We start from the raw sequence: 23,935 nt of genomic DNA, 5'->3' as shown, positions 1-23,935 counted from the left end.
ACTATTATTATTATTATTATTATTTGCCAGTTTAATTCAGTTCCAGCAGTATTTGTTACGGGTTCTTTCATTAGGATGCCAGAATGTGGTGTACCTTAAGTCAGTGTGTAGCTTTTGTAGACGTTTGGCATTTTTATTGAATGGTAATTGCTTCTTGTGACTTTAGCTCATATTTATGCTTGACAATGGATAAAGCTCAGACTTTGCCTTCAGCTTTGACTATAAATTCTGGAAGTCAGGAATTTAGCATAATATCCAACTGCAAAAAGAAAGGCACCACTTCTTCAGCTAATGTGATGTCTATTCTTGCTCTCAAATACAGTGCTCTTCATACTGACATTTCTTTAGAAGGAGCTTAACAGTAGTCACTCAGTATCAAAGTAAATGTCAAATTGACAGCTTGAGTTACAACATTTGAATGCTAACGTATTTAACAAATAACAGACATTAGCAGTATTGTCATGGCACACCCTGGTTCCTGAGCGGGGATGCTGAAGTATGGTATTACTCAGTGCCTAGCAGATACCACAACTCTTGGCAATACTGGAGTTGCTGTCACACTTTGAAGATGTACATCATCCATCCATATCAGCTTACACACACAAACAATAAGAAAACCTCCAAACAGTTTTTGACTCTAGAGATTTTAATTAAAGAATGGTTTCAAGTATTGTAACCATCAATTGTCAGGTAGGTAGACATTGGGTGATACCTCTTTTTGCCAGACTGGTATGTTATGGCACATGCCTTGCTAGTAAGTTCTTTTATCTGCAATGTCGGCACGACACATATTGCTACCTTGTTAGCAATGAGTGATTCAGAGCTCTTGTCACAGATTGGTAAATTTTCACATATGCTTTTTAGCTAGTTACTAAACTTAACATAATACACACTTTATACAAATTATTAAAAAGTAGGAAAAAGTAAATCATTGTTAAAATCTGGCAGGAAAATGATGTTTTTTCCACCAACATTCAATTGCAATTTTAGAGAAAGAGTGGAATAGTGAGAAAAGATTTTTAACAACAATATGAAAAACAACTGGCACTTGTAAGTGATTATTTGCTTTAAAAATTGTTAGTCACTTAAATAGTTGATTATAACTGATTCTAAACCTTTTTTTCTTGTGCTGTAAAGCATACAAAAATTTATACATTTCCATTACATTTTAATAATACGAACAAATCTTAGCCAAAAATTAACGAGTTTATCAGTATATACTCTCTTTGAAACACCAGCAAGATGAATGATTCCCATATTAGCGTAATGTAGGTGGGATGTAATTTTTCATGGGACTTAATTTCATAATATCTTAAAGGAAACAGATGAACAATACTGATGATAGCATATAAAATTGTTGAGTACATGTAACTTTGATGTTGAGACTGAGGAGTTACCTTTATTCATGCAATGCTGTCATTCCTGTCAATCTTATGTGACTAATTATGTCAAGGTATTACATAATGCTCATGTAATTATTTGGTCTGTTTTTTCCTGTTAAAACACCTGAAAAATTCTTATTGTTGTATTTGGTGACTCATTATTGCTCTAATTTCCTATCTCTTATGTAACAATTCCTATTTTTGAAGGTATTACCACTTCCCTTGCCTGAACCACGCAGTCATAACAATGTTTGCAGTACTGAAAGTATCGTACAGACAAAATCATAATCACTTAAATATTTCCACCCATACTACACTACTGGCCATTAAAATTGCTACACCAAGAAGAAATACAAATTGATAAACAGGTATTCATTGGACAAATATACAGGGTGATTCAAAAAGAATACCACAACTTTAAAAATGTGTATTTAATGAAAGAAACATAATATAACCTTCTGTTATACATCATTACAAAGAGTATTTAAAAGGGTTTTTTTCACTCAAAAACAAGTTCAGAGATGTTCAATATGGCCCCCTCCAGACACACGAGCAATATCAACCTGATACTCCAACTCGTTCCACACTCTCTGTAGCATATCAGGCGTAACAGTTTGGATAGCTGCTGTTATTTCTCGTTTCAAATCATCAATGGTGGCTGGGAGAGGTGGCCGAAACACCATATCCTTAACATACCCCCATAAGAAAAAATCGCAGGGGGTAAGATCAGGGCTTCTTGGAGGCCAGTGATGAAGTGCTCTGTCACAGGCTGCCTGGCAGCCGATCCATCGCCTCAGGTAGTTGACGTTCAGGTAGTTACGGACAGATAAGTGCCAATGTGGTGGCGCTCCATCCTGCTGAAATATGAATTGTTGTGCTTCTTGTTCGAGCTGAGGGAACAGCCAATTCTCTAACATCTCCAGATACTGTAGTCCAGTTACAGTAGCACCTTCGAAGAAAAATGGACCAAAAACTTTATTGGCTGAAATGGCACAGAAAACGTTCACCTTAGGCGAGTCACGTTCATACTGAGTTTTTTCCCGCAGATTCTCAGTGCCCCATATACAGACATTGTGACGGTTGACTTTCCCGTTAGTGTGGAAAGTTGCTTCATCACTAAACACAATCTTTGAAATGAAAGATTCATCTGTTTCCATTTGAGCAAGGATAAAATCACAGAAATCGATTCTTTTAATCTTATCACCTGCAGACAGTGCTTGAACCAATTTCAGACGATAAGGTTTCATAACTAACCTTTTTCGTAGGACTCTCCATACAGTTGATTGTGGAATTTGCAGCTCTCTGCAGCTCTCCTGGGCTGCGAACAAATGCTTGCTGGATGCGTGCTACATTTTCATCACTCGTTCTCGGCCATCCAGAACTTTTCCCTTTGCACAAACACCCATTCTCTATAAACTGTGTATACCAACGTTTAATACACCACCTATCAGGAGGTTTAACACCATACTTCATTCGAAATGCACGCTGAACAACTGTCGTCGATTCACTTCTGCCGTACTCAATAACACAAAAAGCTTTCTGTTGAGCGGTCGCCATCTTAGCATCAACTGACGCTGACGCCTAGTCAACAGCGCCTCAAGCGAACAAATGTGCAACTAAATGAAACTTTATAGCTCCCTTAATTTGCCGACAGATAGTGCTTAGCTCTGCCTTTTGTCGTTGCAGAGTTTTAAATTCCTGAAGTTGTGGTATTCTTTTTGAATCACCCTGTATTATACTAGAACTGACATGTGATTACATTTTCACGCAATCTGGGTGCATAGATCCTGAGAAATCAGTACCCAGAACAACCACCTCTGGCCATAATAACGGCCTTGATACGCCTGGATATTGAGTCAAACAGAGCTTGGATGGCGTGTATAGGTACAGCTGCCCATGCAGCTTCCACATGATACCACAGTTCATCAAGAGCAGTGACTGATGTATTGTGATGAGCCCGTTGCTCAGCCACCATTGACCAGGCATTTTCAGTTGGTGAGAGAGCTGGAGAATGTGCTGGCCAGGTCAGCAGTCGAACATTTTCTGTATCCAGAAAGGACCATACAGGACTTGCAACATGCGGTCATGCATTATTCTGCTGAAATATAGGGTTTCGCAGGGATCGAATGAAGGCTAGAGCCACGAGTTGTAACACATCTGAAATGTAACGTCCACTGTTCACAGAGCCATCAATGCAAACAAGAGGTGACCGAGACGTGTAACCAATGACACCCCATACCATCACTCCGGGTGATATGCCAGTATGGCGATGATGAATACACGCTTCCAATGTGCGTTCACAGCGATGTCGCCAAACACGGATGTGACCATCATGATGCTGTAAACAGTACCTGGATTCATCCAAAAAAATGACGTTTTGCCATTCGTGTACCCAGGTTCGTCATTGAGTACACCATCGCAGGCACTCCTGTCTGTGATGCAGCGTCAAGGGTAACTGCAGCCATGGTCTCTGAGCTGACAGTCCATGCTGCTGCAAACATCGTTGAACTGTTTGTGCAGATGGTTGTTGTCTTGCAAATGTCCCCACCTGTTGACTCAGGGACCGAGACGTGGCTGCACGATCCATTACAGCCATGCCGGTAAGATGCCTGTTATCTCGACTGCTAATGATACGAGGCCGTTGGGATCCAGCACGGTGTTCCATATTACCCTCCTGAACCCACTGATTCCATATTCTGCTAACAGTCATTGGATCTCAATCAATGCAAGCAGCAATGTCACGATACAATTAACTGCAATCACGATAGGCTACAATCCGACGTTTATCAAAGTCGGAAACGTGATGGTACGCATTTCTCCTCCTTACACGAGGCATCACAACAACATTTCACCAGGCAATTCTGGTCAACTGCTGTTTGTGTGTGAGAACTCGGTTGGAAACTTTCCTCATGTCAGCACGTTGTAGGTGTCGCCACCGGCGCCAACCTTGTGTGAATACTCTGAAAAGCTAACATTTGCATATCACAGCATGTTCTTCCTGTCAGTTAAATTTCACGTCTGTAGCACGTCATCTTCTTGGTGTAGCAATTTTAATGGCCAGTAGTGTAACTAGTGACCAGTCATCTAGTTTTTGGTAACATTATGGTCTTCATAATTAACTATAATAGGATCTTATGACTTTAGCAACGTATAAAAAGACTGAGATGATGTTTCAGTTTGTTATGTGATGCACTCTATATGGAAAGGTAGAGTGAATACATTATGATCAACTCAGTAAGAAGTCTAATCTATTTCTCTATTTCAATGTGCATCTTTATATGGTGGTGACATTTCTAGTTTTTTTTTTTTTTTTTTTTTTTTTTTGTTTTGTTTTTCTTTTTTACTGGAGGACCCTGTAGTTAATATTTTTTGTGTTACATTTTTGATAGATATATATTTTTTTATACTAGAGAGACCAGTGATTATACACGCTAAGCCAATATAGAGTTGAAACTTTCAGTGACACTATGCTGCTCATGTTACTTATTTTTAACAAAACTAAAATATTCTTATTTACATAATATTCATTTCAGTACATAATTAAAACACCTATACCAAAGAATTCTGAACTATCTTATTGTTGTTTCACATGTAGCATGTGATACATGTGAATTTACAGCTCGCCCACAATAACTTGACAATTTTATTGGTGCTGCCAGAAGTGGAGGAAATTTGCATTGGTTGAAAGATATTCATTTGTCTTTGGGTGCTAGCAATGTTAACTTGCTCCTAGATGCAAAGTATTATTGTACACAATGTTAAAGGTAATGGTGCCAGCACTGAAGAAACAGCTGACGCTGCCTTCCAGTCATTGCACCTCTCCCCTTGGCAGTCCTAATGTGGGGCAATGCATGCCCCCTGCTGTTCACAACGTCCACAAAACTAATGGTCAACTTATATAACCTGTACAGGGATTGCAGTTACACTTACACATTATACACTATTATAATACAGAAAAATAAATGATGATATATTTTCTTGCCTTTTCTTGATAACCAGAAAAAGTCCAACAATTTGCTTAATTTTTCAGAAACAATGTTTTTCTTTTTTGAAGCCTTGTCCTAACTTCTCAATGTCCGAAGAACTTACTTAATAATAATTGCTGTCATATTTTGTGTCAGTCATTGTTATCACTTATTTTTGTTTTATTGACCTGTCTTCTAAGTGAATACAATTACTTTTGATTTTTATGGAAGTAATAAGCAGGGATAGCAATTGATACTGTACATGGAAAGGCGCTGAAAAAGACATGATATTTCTAGCATAAGTATGATGTAGCTTGCAGAACTCAGATGTTAAAAGAAAGGACTATGCATTGTGCTTTCAGCCATGATTAAACATAAAATGCTTTGAAACAGTCATGATTTGATGACTATATTTTGTAGTTAAACATATTTTTGTTCACTAGTCTTTAACATACAAAGCAGCTATGAATAATGTGTTCCAGATTTGTATGATAGCCGACGAGACAAGCCTAGTGTTCTTGTGACATCTCCTGGCTCACCTGAGCTACATATGCCCTCTCGATCTTCTCGCCCACCTCGCCTTGGAATGACTACTGTGAATCCAAATGTTGGTGGCAGATTGCAGGTATCATATCAAAATTAATTTTTACTCTTTGTAATCCTGAAATAATTGAGTAGCAAATTACAATTCATTAGTTTCATTTATAAAACACAGTCTTCCAAAAATGGGAAAAGAATTTCTTTGTTAAAAATGAATAATGATTGCTTTGTAACATATTCCTTTAATTTGCAGCCCACTGATAATCTGTTTTTCAAGTAACCTGTCACTTAGGAATGTACTGAAAATGACATTTGTGATTTCTTTCAAAACTCTCTTGTAGTTTTGATGAAGTGAGAATGAATAAATTAGTGTTACATGCCTATACAACTGACTGATGAGACATCTGCCTGCAATTAAAACTTATTTAATTTTGTGAGCTATGCAATTATTTACTGCACACCTGTTCAGTTCAAATTTTAATTTTGTGAACTATCCATTACGTTTACTGTTATCCAAGTCAACTATAATTTGTTTGCCATATTACTGAAAATTTTGTATTCCATGCTAATGACTATGATTTGTTAATGATAACTTACACATTGTTTCACTTGCTTGAATTCCCAGCAAGTCTCCATCGAGATGATTTCAACTTCTTCTTCTTCTTCTTCTTCTTCTTCTTCTTCTTCTTCTTAGTCCAACAACGTCTAGTTTCAAAAAATGAGTTTTGATAAAGGATTCACCAGATTCAAAGCCTTGAATGACTTTTCAGTGTTGGAATGAACTACCATTATGGATGATGCTGCTACTTAGGGCTAAAATGCATTAATATGTACATTATCTTTGATCAGTGTGGGAGAAGAAGGATAAATAAAACAATTCTGGGTGAACTAGCACATGACACTGGATTATCAAGTCAAGAAGAAGATTGTCAATCAGTGTCTGAATGCCTAGACTGATTTTATAAGAACTGTCACAGCGATACATGGCCATGATGAAAATCACCAAAATTTTACAAATTCTTGAAACAAAATTTATGCTTGAAGCTTCTGATGATGCTTTGACTATAGCACTGGAGACTGGTAGAAATTTATGACTAGTTTGATAAGGCGCAGTTGATGCATGAAATAAAAAAGTATTGTAGATATTTATGTACAACCGATAGGACTGTGTATGTTGCTGCTAGATGAACATCCTAAGAAATTCTGCAATTTATAATCAAATGTGTGCATTGCTTATTAATCCAATACATCTTGACCATTTGTGTCTCCATCAAAACATGTGAGAGAAGTTTCTCAAAACTGAAACTAATAAGAAATTATCTTCACTTTACAATGAACCAGGAACGATGACTAGACACTTTGTCCATTTTGTCAGTTGAAAGAAAAGTTTAAAATGAAAAATATATCATTGACATTAATGAGAATTTTAGTAATATGAAGGCATGAGAAGATGCTGTAAGTGCTATAATGATATCAGTAATAACTACTACCTCATACTAATGTTACAAAACTAGCTTGTATTATAACTAGTCAAGCTTTGTTTCCAGACACATGAAATAAAAAGTAAATTTCTTATACTATGCTTTATTATTTCTTTGTGTTCTATCTTATGGTTGCTGTGTTAAGTGCTAAATGCTATTCTAAGTTTCTCATCTGTATATTTAAGTATGTATATTACAGTTATTGAGTGTAGGGTACATACATTATAAATGATTGATTCTTTGCCAGCCATTAAATCCAAAATTTACTCTAAAACTACATCAGTTTCTAAGCAGTCGAGAAGCTTCATTTAGTTTCGCTGCCCTGGGCCTCTGGCAGGCTTAGTCTACCCCTGAAATATAGAGCTGAATGGAACAAAATTACATTTAGTGATAGCAGCAGACCCTGTTTTGGTATCAGTCATGGTAGTTTGTGAGTGCGGACTCAACCAAGAGAGTGGCATCTATTGAGTATTTTGAGTAGTTATGTACAGGATCAACTTTGGGCATAATGATTGCTCTTCATTTCTGATTTTTATTGAGGGAACACTGAAAAGAGCAGAGCACTTTCAGAATATCATCTAGCCCATTCTGTTACCATGTTCACTAGCCCATTCTGTTACCATGTTCACAATATCAGTTTGATGTGCCATTCCAGCAAGACCATACTCATACACACATTCCTCACATAAACCAACATACCATCCAAAACATCTGTCAAATATCCCAGTTCACATAGTAGCTAGATTTGTTCTTCTTTTAGTACGTATAAGCTATGGTAACATGGTAAAGTTCTATTACCACTTGCAACAGCAACTGACAGTTCCTTAGAACACTGTTTCCTTAGATGACATGAGACACATCTGTCACCATCTTTATGCACAATAACAGGACTGTTTTGTAGCTAAGGGATATTATATTAAGTAATAAAATTAATGTATGCTCCTGTTGTTGTGACTGTACATGTTATTCATACAGTGTGACATATGAATAATGTTTCATTCATATGAGATCATTGCTTTAGGATATTCAGTTTTCATTTGCCAGTAGTGCAAGATCTTTGTCTCATTGATGTAATTGCAAATCAAACTACATCACATTTCAGTATGAAAAGTTGAGCAGTAAACAGGTGCTGTGACATAAGACTAATAGACATTATAAGCTATTTGAAAACGTAGAAAAATGCACACACAGAATAGAAAAAAGTAGAAAAACGCACATGCACATCCATACATGCACGACATACACACACACATAATCACTGTCATTTTACAGCATCTATGCTTGAAGACGACAGTGGCCATGTACGTGTGTGTGTGTGTGTGTGTGTGTGTGTGTGTGTGTGTATGTATGTTTTTTGTTTTCTGGTTCTGAAGGAGGACTTCGTCCAATAGTTTATAATATCTAACAGTTTTCTTTCAGTTTGCTTATGTGCCAGTCAGTGCCTTCTGCATGTAGTTACAAACAATCTATTCATTTTGTATGTTGTTATTCCATCCAAGATTCTCCATTGTTTGACTACACAAAATTTTATTTTGTTGTAGCTAGGAGCCTAATCTTTCATTACAGTACTGACAGTGAATGGCAGTATGAATAATTGAAGTAGACTGGATCATATTTGTGGTAGATAAGCCACTCAATGTAGTTTTAAGTAGTCTTCTTTTGCAATATTTGGATATAAGTTGAGATGTGCCGTGAATATACTAGTTATGGACTTCACATATTCACAATACCTATTCTATCCTGATAAAGGATGTTGTGTGTTGTATTTTTTGGCCTCTCGATTACCTTGACATGTCCTATATCATTGTGAGATGATATTTGGATGAGCAAATATAAATAAATACATTTATCTGTTTTCATATGTATGAGCTAATTATCACGCACATATAATGCATTGTTGAGCCAATATTAAAGACATGAGAAATAATAGACTTGAAGAAAGCTGATTAAGTGTGATCTGGATATTAACTTGGAGATGTTGTACAAGACCAATTACAAAGATTTTGTGAAATAGTTGATTATGAATCTTATTTCATAGCATTTTGTAATATTGCAAGTGAGATAGTTGCCAATTTACTCCTTATAGTTGCCAGAATGCCACACTTTTACTATAATCAGTGTGAAGCAATATTTTAACTCAATTTTTATTCTGACTTGTTCCCAAATCTCCAAATATCGGGCAATAATTCATAACTGTAAATGAAACATTCATTCCTATACAATGTTCCATAGATCTCATAGTGAAAAGGAGAAGTTAGAAATGTGGAAGACGTTACAATACACTTAACCACTGAGATGCACCTATGATGAACTTGTTCAGTAGTAACACTAACTGTCATATATGAGAAGCAGTCTATGTTATTTGTCAGAAGCATACACCTTATCCTGGTTCATATGTAAAGAGCCTGAAAATTTTTGCAAATATGTGCATGAAAAAGTTTGGTATACTGAAATAGAGAGGATGGCAGCCAATTAATTACTTGTCTTTTCTACTAATAGGTACTCAGATTCTCCTACATTTGGTGTTTAGTGATCTTTCTCGTTAACTATAATTTATTCCATTCTAGATGATTATGCTTCTACAAATTAATGAGACACAATATAGGAGAAAATTTGCTACTTTTGAAAAAAACTCTTGCTTTTCTAATTGTGTGGGTCTCCTGCCATTTGTCTTCTTCACTGTGCTGTACATTTATGTGTGTACACTAATCAATAATGACAGTAACAGTTATTGTGTGATCTAAAAGTTAGTTTATGTGCAACAATCTAAAATATTTTTCTATATTGAGAAGAAATTAAGATCTGAATTGCATAATAAGTCTCAGTAGTAAATTGAAAATAATCATAGGTAAAACTGTGGTTCGACTCTGGGGCACTGCAGTTAGTGGTGACAGTCGTGTGTGCAGCTGGCCTTACACCACGGAGTAATGGACAACCTAGAAACCCATATGCAAAGCTTTTTTTGCTACCTGACAGGAGGTAAGTTAAAATCATTTTCTCCCATTATTGCACTTTGTAAATGGGAAGCAAACTTTAGAATGTTCATTATCAGTCATTACAGATATTTTCTAACAACTTTACACAGTGTTTTTATTTTCTCTTAAACTGTGATAACTGTGTTAAAATAATTCAGTCAACTTCAAGGAAGACTGGTTGATATCTGTGTCTTTGAACTGTGTAAGTCTCATCCGATTCAACTGTGGGTAGTGTGAAATATTATGAAACACTACATGTCTGGCATCATATATTTGTTAGAATTACACAGATATCTGTTTTGAGCAAAAACAAGTTTTAAACTGCCCAGAAAGTTAATGAAAATGATGGTCAATATGTCAATGAATTACAAGACACTCAACAATGTGATTAATAGTGACCCTAATAAATATTTGGAAACAATTGTTACTAGAATACATAAAATTCAAACATTGATAAAAAAGGAATTGTCATAGTTAAAATTGAAACCACTCTTTTTCTTTTCATACTTGAATTTGCACCCTCTCTCACACCCAGTCAAAATTTAAGCTTTTTCTTAATATTTGGTTTAAAATATAGTGATGAAATGCAGTCACAGCATTAGGGTAATGCCACAGCACAATCAAGATATTGTTGGAGACTGCTAATTTATAAAATTTAAATGACATTGAAAAAACTGTAGATCTTTACTTTATAGTATGTGCAGGAAGTCTTAACATTATAGAACATTATAAAATTCAGGCCATTCATCTCCTTGACACCTAGAATACAATGAGGTATTAGTGTCTACATAAGCTGGCAGTAGCAGTTATCACATTATAATACATCTACTTAACATAAGTTGCATCATAAGCTGTTGACCTTTGAAAGCTCTCTTGGCTGAAGAGTAATCACAATATAGTACTTTCGAGCAGGGTTCACCACAGCTTGCAAAACTGTTCAGCATCTGGTGCGACATTTTTGGTTGGCAAGACTTTCTTCAGTTCAATTAATCATGGTGTTAGGGTGGTGTATCCTTTGCTATTTGTTCATAGCACAAGAGAAATTCACATGCCCAGTGGCGGTTTGCATGTGAAGATGTAGAAAAGAAGGATGAGAGTTTGCAGTATCTATTATGCAGTTGTATAACTGATAGGTACCACATATTTGGAGCAGCAATGAAACACCATGCAGAAAGAAACTAAAGAGTACATTGACAATGAAAGAGCAAAACATTGCAGTTATTGACAGGTGTTTTGTACAGAATTAATTGTTTTATACATCAAGAAGCGCTTTATGCTAAATTTGCAGTCAGGGAGCATGTAAAAAAATTAGTGGTATGAATAGCAATTTTTCTGAAGTTGCATGCATTATTATACAGTCTGTAGCAACAGTTTTTTAAGTAGTTGAACAAAGATACAGACCCCTATATTACTGCAAAGTACAATTGAGTAAGACAATGTGAATGCTTGGAATGAGTTTTTGAGTAAAGAAAACTTCATTGTGCAATTTTTCAAGGTAAAAGGAAATCATCATTGAAAATTAGAATGTCTGGAATAGATTGCAGATCTCACATTTAAGTGGACTTTACCATATACTTCTTACAATAATACACTGGAAGGTGAGAAACAACTTAATTAACATTTGATGGGGATACATTTAAAAAGAAAATGAAATTGTGAAAGAGACAACTTGTGACAAAAAAACCTGGTCCACTTTCCTCAGTTCACTGGCACTGAAGAAAGCTTCAATTGAGAGCATCTGTGTGCATATTCAGATGGAACTGGTCGATCTGAAATGTAATTCCTGTTTGAAAGACAAATATTTTTATGTTAAAACTAACCAAGACTCCGATGTTGTTTTCCTCAGTAAGAGTGTCCATGTCTTGATAATAAGGTTGCAAAAGGGATACGATATTTCAATCACCACACATGCATGAAAGCCTTTGTTGGATTATGAGACTAAATAAGTTGTTATTACATGGAAACCTAAGTGACAAAAATCTGTGAAGTTGTCTGCATCTGTATGTATGCTGACAATTTGTAGCAGATATAAATTTTTATTGTGTCTTCAGTGCACGAAAAATAATTAAATAATAATGAAAATAAGTTTTGTTTGTGATCTGTGTTTTTGATAAACATGAAATATGAAATCAAGTCACACACAAGTCTTTCAATGTTCCTTGCACAGTTACATTGCCAAGCAATGTGCCCCAGTTTCCCCCACTCTCCTCATCTGCCCATTCAGACAATGTGGAGTGAAGAGACGGAAATGTGCACGAGGGTGACAGAGATCTACACACATGCAAGAGCTCCGCACATGTGCAGAATCATTGGCCGTCCTTGGTTTAGAGCCATATTCACTGATAAGTTAAAGTTACAGAATGTGTTATTAGAGGCTAGAGGGAAGTATGCCAAGTCTGGACTGCAATTTATTGCCGCACATTTCCAGCTGCTCTTCCTCCTACTAATGCATGATTCTGTGCCTTGACTGTGATGTTGTATGAGGGATATCCAGAAAATAAGGTTACAGGATTATTATTCAGTGAAACATACAGGAACAGTAGCATTGATATTACACCATTTTTCCACGTATCAACTTTTACTTCAATGAATTTTGTCAACCGTGGAATGAGTTTTCCGATACCTACACCATAGATTCTCCTGCCAACTCCTTAAACCATGAGCTGATTACTAAGTTCTAAATTTTATGTTATTGAAAGAGAATGAGTGAGGCACAACTGCACTGATTGTCCCTTGTTCTCTAGGGTACAGAAGTAAACCCTTGTTTCATCCCCCATCACTGTGGAGTCAAGAAAAGTCTTTCCATCACTCACAAAATGATTGTGTTCTGCAGAAAGCTTCTTTGGAGCCCATTGCAAACACACTTCACTGTATCCTATTCAATCACTCACGATTTCATAAACAGTGGTTTGAGTAACTTCAGGCCACAGGTCATCAGTAGTCACACAGTATTAAGAATGAATATGCTCTTCCAAGTTTTTGAACCAGTTTATTTGTCAAAATGAATGGGCATCCATTTCTCTCTTCATCGGAATTTCTGTTCTTCTGAAAGTGAAATCCCGTACCCATTTTGTCACATGTAGTCGTCATATAACATCCTCCCCATACATTGACAATTTCACGGTGAATTGCGACAATACTCAGGCCCTTGGTGTTTAGGTAGTGTATCACGGTACGCATTTTGCACTTGGCAGGAGACAGAATGAGAGTGCTCATTTTTAACCATCACCACAACAAGAATCAGGATGCTACTGATAATCATTACTACTGTTTCGTTGCAGTGTGCACTACCATGCCCAACAGTGGCACCAACTGTCAATAATTCAATTCCCTAGCAGAGCTATGGTTTCCACATGTTCATGGTAGAATGCAACTTATTGGTACATTATGCCACAGTGTGTCCAACAGAAATCCTTGGTTGCAACAAGTGTGAGCTCATTTTTGAGAACTTTCATTTGTCCTACTGCCCAGTGGAATGACACTACTTAATTTATGTTGCATGTGCACCATTGTCCACAAGATCACACTAACTCTGCATAAACACTGGGACACCTGTCATAACACTACAGAGCAGCCAAGAGAGTGAATTTGATGATATCCATCAGTACTGAACTAATTTTTGACAACACAGTGATTCAAAAACATAGTTTCACAGGCAAAAAGGATATACCATTTATGTTCTTAAAGATCACTTGCTTTACAAGAAGATTAAAAGGCACTTGGTCTATATACATTTGCAGTACTGAATATGAGTATTTTCTTCATTAATGACTGTTGGTGTGTGCATTTTACTCATTTAATTCTCACGTTCACCCAGCACCATAACATCTTCCTTATTATTTTCATCTGCCTGTTGCTGTTGATTCTGGATTTTCAGGAGCCAACAGGCAATATACAGCAGCCTCTAGCCAAAGTTAGCTCAATACACTTTCTACTCTTTCCTATTCCACCAACTTAGGAAAGACAGCAAGGTCTTTCCTAATATCATATTAGGTAAATTCTTAGATTATTCCTTAAAGTAGATTATAGCCAGTACTTTACCAACTCTTCTCCAACTGAATTACTGCTTCATCTCTTATGTCCTAAATGATGATGATATGTGAAATTCTCACTGTACTTCCATCTTTATTCTAACCCAAATGAAGCCATTCTTCAAAGTAGCCAGCATGTTTGACATTAACTGTGTGTCATCTGAAATGACCATTAACAAAACGTTCAACTTTAGTAATGCATTGAAAATCACTATCTTTTTAATACCATTATTTTATACGCATTACTAGAGGTAGAATGTAGCCACAGGAAATGTATAAACCACAAAGATACAAAATGCAGAGAATAATGTCCACATGTGACAGAAACTAAACAAAATCTAACAAACACGTGAAAGAAGGGAGGAAGAAAATACATGAACCATGGTAGATAGGAAATGCAAGGTGCAGGGATACTGTGAAAAGTAGACATCTCGATTAAAAAGGTAAAGTTTATCAATAAATCAGGTTAAAAAAATAAGAAAAGTAATGAGGCACAGGTGGTCCCATTAATTAGCAGAAAATGTCTTGCAAACTTTCAAATATTGTTGTCAAAAGCCTCTCCAACAATATCATTATGACAGAATGTCTTATGTTCAGATGACAGCACAAGCACTGTGGCTTTTGTGTAAGTAAACAGTTACTTTATCCACTGTTGCATCTTCCTTGTAATCTTGTACAGAAAGGTCTTAGATTTTCCCTATGGAATCTGTTTTTTGTCTCATGTATTTTTCTCACTTGTGTACTTATGAAATGTGTTGGTCCAGACTTTCTCCATGAAAGTTTTTAGAGACAGGTATGGTCTTATAAAAGAATCATGATTGTGCATAACAATACAATGAGCTCCATTATCAACTAGTTTGACTCAGTCATTATATTGCATATTCAGGGCAGCTACTTTATTCAGTATTTTGTAAATGTTGCACACATGCTGACACCATATAAAATACAAAACTACTGGCATGTTAGAGAATAGCTAACAATGATAAAAGAATCTATGCCACACATAATTATTCATTATGTTTTTGCTGAACTCAGAGATTATTTGAAACTTTTCATTATTACAACTGTATGATTTCTTGTGTTTTATGAACTTCAGTTTTTCATAAAGAGTAATCTTCTCTTTTAACTCAGCAAGTGTGAATATTTACATAATGCTACTTTAAAGTTATTTGTCATTCCAGGGCTCATGGGCGTAATCCTAGAAGTTAACTGCCTAATTAGTTCTGGAGTTCTTTTTGATGTTGTTTGTGTTGTTGTTTTTGTGGTCTTCAGTCCTGAGACTGGTTTGATGCAGCTCTCCATGCTACTCTATCCTGTGCAAGATTCTTCATCTCCCAGTACCTACTGCAGCCTACATACTTCTGAATCTGCTTGGTGTATTCATCTCTTGGTCTCCCTCTATGATTTTTACCCTCCACGCTGCCCTCCAGTAATAAATTGGAGATCCTTTGATGCCTCAGAATATGTCCTACCAACCGATCCCTTCTTCTAGTCAAGTTGTGCCACAAACTCCTCTTCTCTCCAATTCTATTCAATACTTCCTCATTAGTTATGTGATCTACCCATCTAATCTTCAGCATTCTTCTGTGGCACCACATTTCGAAAGCTTGTATTCTCTTCTTGTCTAAACTATGTAGCGTCCATGTTTCACTTCCATACATGGCTACACTCCATACAAATACTTTCAGAAACGACTACCTGACACTTAAAACAATACTCGATGTTAACAAATTTCTCTTCTTCAGAAATGCTTTCCTTTGCCATTGCCAGTCTACATATTATATCCTCTCTACTTCGACCATCATCAGTTATTTTGCTCCCCAAATAGCAAAACTCCTTTACTACTTTAAGTGTCTCATTTCCTAATCTAATTCCCTCAGCATCACCCGACTTAATTCGACTACATTCCATTATCCTCGTTTTACTTTTGTTGATGTTCATCTTATATCTTCCTTTCAAGACACTGTCCATTCCGTTCAACTGCTCTTCCAAGTCCTTTGCCGTCTCTGACAGAAGTACAATGTCATCGGTGAACCTCAAAGTTTTTATTTATTCTCCATGGATTTTAATGCCTACTCCGAACTTTTCTTCTGTTTCCTTTACTGCTTGCTCAATATACAGATTGAATAACATTGGAGAGAGGCCACATACCTGTCTCACTCCCTTCCCAACCACTGCTTCCCTTTCATGTCCCTCAACTCTTATAACTGCCATCTGGTTTCTGTACAAATTGTAAATAGCATTTCGCTCCCTGTATTTTATCCCTGCCACCTTCAGAATTTGAAAGAGAGTATTCCAGTCAACATTGTCAAAAGCTTTCTCTAAGTCTACAAATGCTAGAAACGTATGTTTGCCTTTACTTAATTTTTCTTCTAAGATAGTTATAGGGTCAGTATTGCCTCACGTGTTCCAACATTTCTATGGAGTCCAAACTGATCTTTCCCGAGGTCAGCTTCTACCAGTTTTTCCATTTGTCTGTAAGTAATTCGCGTTAGTATTTTGCAGCTGTGGCTTATTAAACTGATAGATCGGTAATTTTCACATCTGTCATCACCTGCTTTCTTTGGGATTGGAATTATTATATTCTTTTTGAAGTCTGAGGGTATTTCGCCTGTCTCATACATCTTGCTCACCAGATGGTAGAGTTTTGTCAGGACTGGCTCTCCCAAGGCTATCAGTAGTTCTAATGGAATGTTGTCTACCCCCGGGGCCTTGCTTCGACTCAGGTCTTTCAGTGCTCTGTCGAACTCTTCATGCAGTATCGTATCTCCCATTTCATCTTCATCTACATCCCCTTCCATTTCCATAATATTGTCCTCAAGAACATCGCCCCTGTATAGACCCTCTATATACTCCTTCCACCTTTCTGCTTTCCCTTCTTTGCTTAGAACTGGGTTTCCATCTGAGCTCTTGATATTCATATAAATTGTTCTCTTTTCTCCAAAGGCCTTGTTAATTTTCCTGTAGGCAGTATCTATCTTACCCCTTGTGAGATAAGCCTCTACATCCTTGCATTTGTCCTCTAGCCATTTTGCACTTCCCGTCGATCTCATTTTTGAGGTGTTTGTATTCCTTTTTGCCTGCTTCATTTACTGCATTTTTGTATTTTCTTTTTGATACTGTGCATAAATTTATCATACATTTGTTTCATCATCCCACAGTATTATTTTACTGCCTCATTTACTGCATTTTTGTATTTTCATTTTGATACCGTGCATAAATTTATCATACATTTGTTACATCATCTCACAGCATTATTTTATCTTGGATCCAAAATCTACATAAACTACAGTTACAATCATAGACTCTGTAGAGATTAAGAAATGCTCAGAATTTGACAAAACCAAACAACATAATATTTGCACTGAATAGGTCTCTTCTTTCTGTTGTAATTTGAAAGTGAAAATTGTGGGTAACCTAAATTCATTGATAGTTACACTTAAATTAAGAAGTTTCTAATTATGAAAATCATCACTAAAATGTTACACAGGAAATGAATACTAAACTGTGGGATTTTATTACGACTAATCTTTTCTTCCAGGACAAAAGAGAGAGAAAAAATTATATGGAGAAAGTGCCAAATAAATTATGTACCAATAAAGCTCCAAAACCACACAGTATGTATAGGACTAATCACATAATCTCATTTCCCTAGACATTCTTATCCAGAGTACTCAGTAATTGACCTTTGCAATCTCCATGACACTTTTTAAATTACATTTGTGTTCTGCCAAAACTGGATATATCATCATAAAAATTCAAGTTTCTTTATTACTTTTTCATTCTACTCATCCTCCTTTTAGTTACTGTATTTGTTAAGTGTGTGCTTTTTGTTTGCATATGTGGTTCTTTTATCTGTTATATTGTGAAGTACTCATGCCAACCAAAATATTTGATGATGTACCATTTATCATCTGATGTGTCCTTTTCAAAGCTTAATATTAACTTAGTTTAGAGTATAATGATAGAACTGTATAAAAATATTAGTACATTAAGTTTCAGCTAACATCCATTTTCTAGATATTCTTTTGAATTGCTGTTGATAGTTTCTCGTGTACTATTGTGAACTAACAATTTTATTATTTTTTGCTTTAAAATTGTTTCAAATTAAAAATTGTTTCATTACTGCCTGTTCTTCAACTCATGTTTATACAAATTTCATTGTTTGTGATAGGATGCCTAATGTCATAGTTTTCTGTCTACCTGAACAGCAAATGATGAATAGATTACACTGAATGAAACCGAAATTTAGAGCCTTTGAATTTGCTAATCCTTCTCCTTGGCGCTCTAGGTGAAGAAGAAAGATCTATATGCTGCTGTAATGAAGCAGTGATTTCATCTAGTGCTCCTGGAGGAAGAATTGGCAAATTCAAAAGCTTCAGATTTCTGCTGCTATGTTTATAATCTATTCATCATTCACTGCCACATCTTTTAGGTGAGTTGTCACCTATCTAAATTTTAATTATATTTATCCATTTTTAGTATTTGTCCACTTTATTTCCATTAACTGTGAACTTAACACTTAATTGCATTTTCACAGTACTAGTCATACATTTTTTTCATACTCACTACTTATCGCCTTCTGTTTTACCAGTGAGAAGTCTAAAAGAAGAACGAAGACTCTTGCCAATACAAATGATCCAAAATGGAACCAGACATTTGTATATTCTTCAATACGGAGAGCTGACTTGAAACTTCGAATCTTAGAAGTGACTGTCTGGGACTATGTTCGTTATGGGGCCAATGATTTTTTAGGAGAGGTAAGTAGGTTTTCTGTTAATATCTAAACAGTCAACATGTGAAATTGTAACTTCACTTTGGTTGTTATTGGCAGTCCTTTGAACATAAACTTAACAACAGACAAGAGTACAATTTGGATATCATGTATGTTGAACTTTTTCTTGTAAATATAGTTTACAAATATTGCAGACACAAATACATTACTTTATGTCTGTTTACCCTTTGAGAAGTTACACATCTTTGTTACCTCAACTTATGAAGTGAAAATATTGTTGATATTATGTTTCAATGGCAGTATTGGAATTTTTCTATGTAATGCACATGCAAGATCTAAAAAAAAAATGAAACTTAAAAGTTAAAAGAGTGTCAAATGCAATAAATGTGGAACCTGTATGTGTCAGGCATATGAACATTTTAGATGACAAAGTGAGCTATAACATAGAAATATTTGCTTAAAATTTAGGCTTGTAGACCCAAAAATTCCATGTATTAATAATATATAAGAAAGAAGCTGTTAGGGTCTTGCCAAAGAGGTACATATGAAGAGGAAGTGAGGAATTGTTAATGTATTCCTGTTCCAAGAAAGGTAGATTTCAATAATGGTAAACCACGCAAACTATCAGCTTTGAATAGAAAATAAAAGTGTTACAAATGGATTGTGAAATTGGAAAAGGGAGGAAGCATTTGAGTCATTAAACTGTGGATTACAAGTCTGTGCTGGAAAGTAAAGCCTCCAAAACGTTTTAGAGAAAACTCTTAAAGTTTAAAGCGTTATTAACATTCTACATCTTTATTCTTCATGTTTACATATTTATTTCTCAATGTAGTCATTCTGACAAGGAAGGTGGTGTGAAAGTTTTCTCATGCACTGCATTTTGGCATTCGAGTCCAAGCTGCCAGAGATGGCAGTCACCTGTACTGGAGATGTACTTGCTTGTGTGACTGAATGTGTATGTGTATTTTTCCTTACTGAAGAAGGCTTTGACTGAAATCAAAATGTCTAACAGACGTTTGTTTTGTCCGTCTGCAACTGAAGGTGTCAGCGAGTAGCAGTCTATCCCCCCCCCCCCCCCCTTTTTTTTTGGTCCACTGAATGAAAGTGGAGCACAAGTGTATCATTTTATGACATAGTCTTCCTGTCATACAGCACACTTCCCCGAGCACATTTGTCGATACCAAATCTAATTAGGGAGGTTGTAAATGTTTTCTCATATTTTTGTCAGAATATTTTTTGTGAATTGTAATTTGCCTTATTTTATGCTAATTTGCTTATATGTTTGAGAGTGACAGCATATTGATTAATATTAGTAAATGTGATGAATAATATCGAAGAGACTGATTACAAATGGAAGCTTGTGTGTTGTGTGAAATGTCTTTGATGGTGGAGTCGTCTTTGGCCGTAGTCAGTCAGCAGTGAACACTCGGTGTATGATGGTGGAACAATGTACAGGTCCCCGTTATAATAATTTGCAAGTGACCAGCAAAAATGAGTTATTCTATTACTTTTTTATATAAACATCAAGAAGGGAGCACATTCAGAAAAATGGTATTTGAAGCACCAAAAATGAGGCAAACGCATTGAACCAGGACATTTCCGCAGCCGACGAAACAGCATTATGGAATCATACTTTCACTAGATGACTGATGCCAACACAAAAAAGTCAAATATCATCTTATAAACATCCACGGAAAAGTGAGTACTATCACGAAATATGCTAAATTCAAGTATATAAAAATAGTGAGCGTATTTCAATCTCTTTGAGTGTTCCAGTCATGTGGTAGCCACTCAGTGGCTTCTGCTTCAAAGTGCCACAAAAATTCTTCACAGGCATCAGAGCATCACTTTGTCAGTCCTGGAATGAGCTGCTGTGACACCCACCTTGCAGGTGACACTTAAACACTTTGTGAATGATGTAATGCTGAGCTATGACTAATGTTCAGATTTGCATATATTTCATACACTGTCACATATAGGTATTTTCCATCACAATGGCTTCAACTGCTGAAGTAGACTCTGGTGTCACAATGTAGTGTGCCTCTTGTGGACACTGAGCTTCTGTTACAAAAGTAACACCATTTCAAACACCCTATTCCACTGACACACTTTCTGCAGTGACATATATGCATCACCATACTGGACCTTCATTCACCAATGGATTGCAGTAGGTTTCATATCTTCACTCCTCATAAAATGTATGACAGAACACTGTCCCTTCTTTGATGCATGTTGCAAGTGGGGCAGCAATTTTAAACTGGTATTGTGGTGGCGTGTTGCTTGTCTGCAGTATGCTGCAGCATGTAGGGCATTCCTTTCATCGTTGGTAGCAATATTGCCAACTTACAGAACACTGGGACGAAATGTTGATTTTTAATTATGCTTCTAAGATTTTCATTTGAGTTCATTTCACACAACTATAAATATAGGTTGGTGCATAAGTTCATAGCTTTTTTGTTTACATGTTGGTATTCCAGAGGCTGTGGTTTTATTAATTGTCATTTATTTTTTATTTATAATTCACTGTTGCTCTTTGAGTTTCGATATCATCATTTTGTCATCTGGGGATAGTGAGTGGAGCTGTGGACATTAGAAAATGGATTGCCCAATGTAGAAATCTGAACATTTATGACATATTCTTCTGTTTGAGCTCAATAGAGGGATGACACCAGTGGAGGCAGCCAGAAACATTTGCACCATGTATGGGGATAATGACAGTGGACAGAGCATGAAGAGAAAAATAGTTTTCTTCATTTAAGGAGGATCAGTTTGACATAAGGGACTCTCCATGTTTAGGAAGACTTTTGTGGTTTGATGAAGATAGTTCAAATGCATTAATCCACAACAATCCACCTCAGTGTACTTGAGAACTGGCAGATGTGATGAACTGTGATCATTCCACCATCACGGGACATTTGCATGCAGTGGGGAAGGTTCAAACATTTAGTGTATGGGTACCACATGCTAAACGCAAAATCACAAAAATCTGCAGGTGTCCATATATGCATCTCTGCTTGGTCGTCAATGTTGGGTTGGCAGAAGAGCCAACACTGTGTTACTAGAGGAGGACGAAATGCATGTGTGGGTTCGAATCCCATCCTCATCGCCAATGTTGGGTTGGCAGAAGATCCTACACCGTGTTACTAGAGGAGGCCGAAATGCACGCGTTCTAGCTCATGCAGGCTGGCGTGAGGAGGGAAGGACTATACTGACATGAGGTCTGGAACATGACAAGGAATTAGAATTCAGAAAGCGGACGTAATTAGTTAGATACTTAACTTTAATCCATTAATGATGAACATTGCTCTTGACGGTACATGATTCACAATATTATCTGTTCAGAATAGCAACTGAATATGGTGCCTTGCTAGGTCGTAGCAAAATGACGTAGCTGAAGGCTATGCTAAACTGTCGTTTCGGCAAATGAGAGCATATGTAGGCAGTGAACCATCACTAGCAAAGTCGGCTGTCCAACTGGGGCGAGTGCTAGGGAGTCTCTAGACTAGACCTGCCGTGTGGCAACGCTTGGTCTGCAATCACTGATAGTGGCGACACGCGGGTCCGACATATACTAAAGGACCGTGGCTGATTTAAAAGGCTACCACCTAGCAAGTGTGGTGTCTGGCAGTGACACCACAGTCAACAATTATCTCATGCGCACTACCGACCATTCCTAACCCGTAATATTTCTGGTGATGAGAAACAATGTCTTCATGGTAACATAACGAAAAGAGAGAACTGGTTAAGCCCAAACAAAGCAGCAGAGCTGCATGCATCCACAAAAGACAGTCTTATTCATTTGGTTAAACAATGATAGTGTGAGGTACTACAAATTGCTTCCGCAATTCATAAAAAATCACTGCTGACTTTTGTTGTCTACAACTTAGACATCTTGCAGATGCTAGTTGAGAGTAATGACCAGGAAAGCTGTAAGAAGTGATGCAGCTCCATGAGAACACCCAACTGCATTTGCTAGATTGACAAAAAACACTACACAATCATTTCACACCCACATTATTCACCTGATCTCATACCTTCAGATTTTCACATTTTCCTCTCTATCAAACAGCCTTCAAGAACTTCCTTTCCAAAGGGAAATGTGCTTGAAACATGGATAAATGAGTCCTTCACCTCAAAACCACGTGATTTATACAGTCATGGAATCAAGAAGTTACTCCAGCATTAGCAGAGTATTGTAAATAGTAAAGGAGAATGGAAAAACTGGTAGAAGCTGACCTTTGGGAAGATCAGTTTGGATTCCGTAGAAATGTTGGAAAGCATGAGCCAATACTGACCCTATGACTTATGTTAAAAAATAGGTTAAGGGAAGGCAAACCTACATTTCTAGCATTTGTAGGTTTAGAGAAAGCTTTTGACAATATTGACTCGAATATTCTCTCTCAAATTCTGAAGGTGACAGGGGTCAGATACTGGGAACAAAAGACTATTTACAATTTGTACAGAAACCAGATGGCAGTTATAAGAGTCAAGGAGCATGAAAGTGAAGCAGTGATTGGGAAGGGAGTGAGATAGGGTTGTAGACTATCCCCAATGTTATTCAATCTGTATATTGAGCAAGCAGTAAAGGAAACAAAAGAAAAATTTGGAGTAGGAATAAAAATCCATGGAGAAGAATTAAAACTTTTAGGTTGAAATGAGGATACAAGATGAACATCAACAAAATCAAAATGAGGATAATGGAAAATAGTCGATGTTGTGGGAATTATATTAGGAAATGAGACACTTACAGTAGTAGATGAGTTTTGCTATTTAGGGAGCAAAATAACTGATGATGGTCGAAATAGAGAGGATATAAAATGTGGACT

General features: G+C 36.5%; 1 protein-coding gene across 1 annotated transcript in view; it reads left to right on the top strand.

Moving 5' to 3' along the window:
• LOC126457260 (regulating synaptic membrane exocytosis protein 2) overlaps positions 1–23,935 on the top strand; it is a 1,246,504-nt gene that overhangs the window by 526,762 nt on the left and 695,807 nt on the right. The window contains exons 8-10 of the mRNA XM_050093425.1: positions 5,830–5,972; positions 10,217–10,347; positions 18,969–19,134. Of these exons, the coding sequence (XP_049949382.1) occupies positions 5,830–5,972; positions 10,217–10,347; positions 18,969–19,134 (440 nt within the window). The remainder of the gene's footprint in view (positions 1–5,829; positions 5,973–10,216; positions 10,348–18,968; positions 19,135–23,935) is intronic.

Source organism: Schistocerca serialis, chromosome 2 (genome assembly GCF_023864345.2).
Source record: "Schistocerca serialis cubense isolate TAMUIC-IGC-003099 chromosome 2, iqSchSeri2.2, whole genome shotgun sequence".
Taxonomy (NCBI): domain Eukaryota; kingdom Metazoa; phylum Arthropoda; class Insecta; order Orthoptera; family Acrididae; genus Schistocerca; species Schistocerca serialis.
Note: the sequence above shows the minus strand (reverse complement) of the source record. Positions and strands in the feature narration are given on the sequence as shown.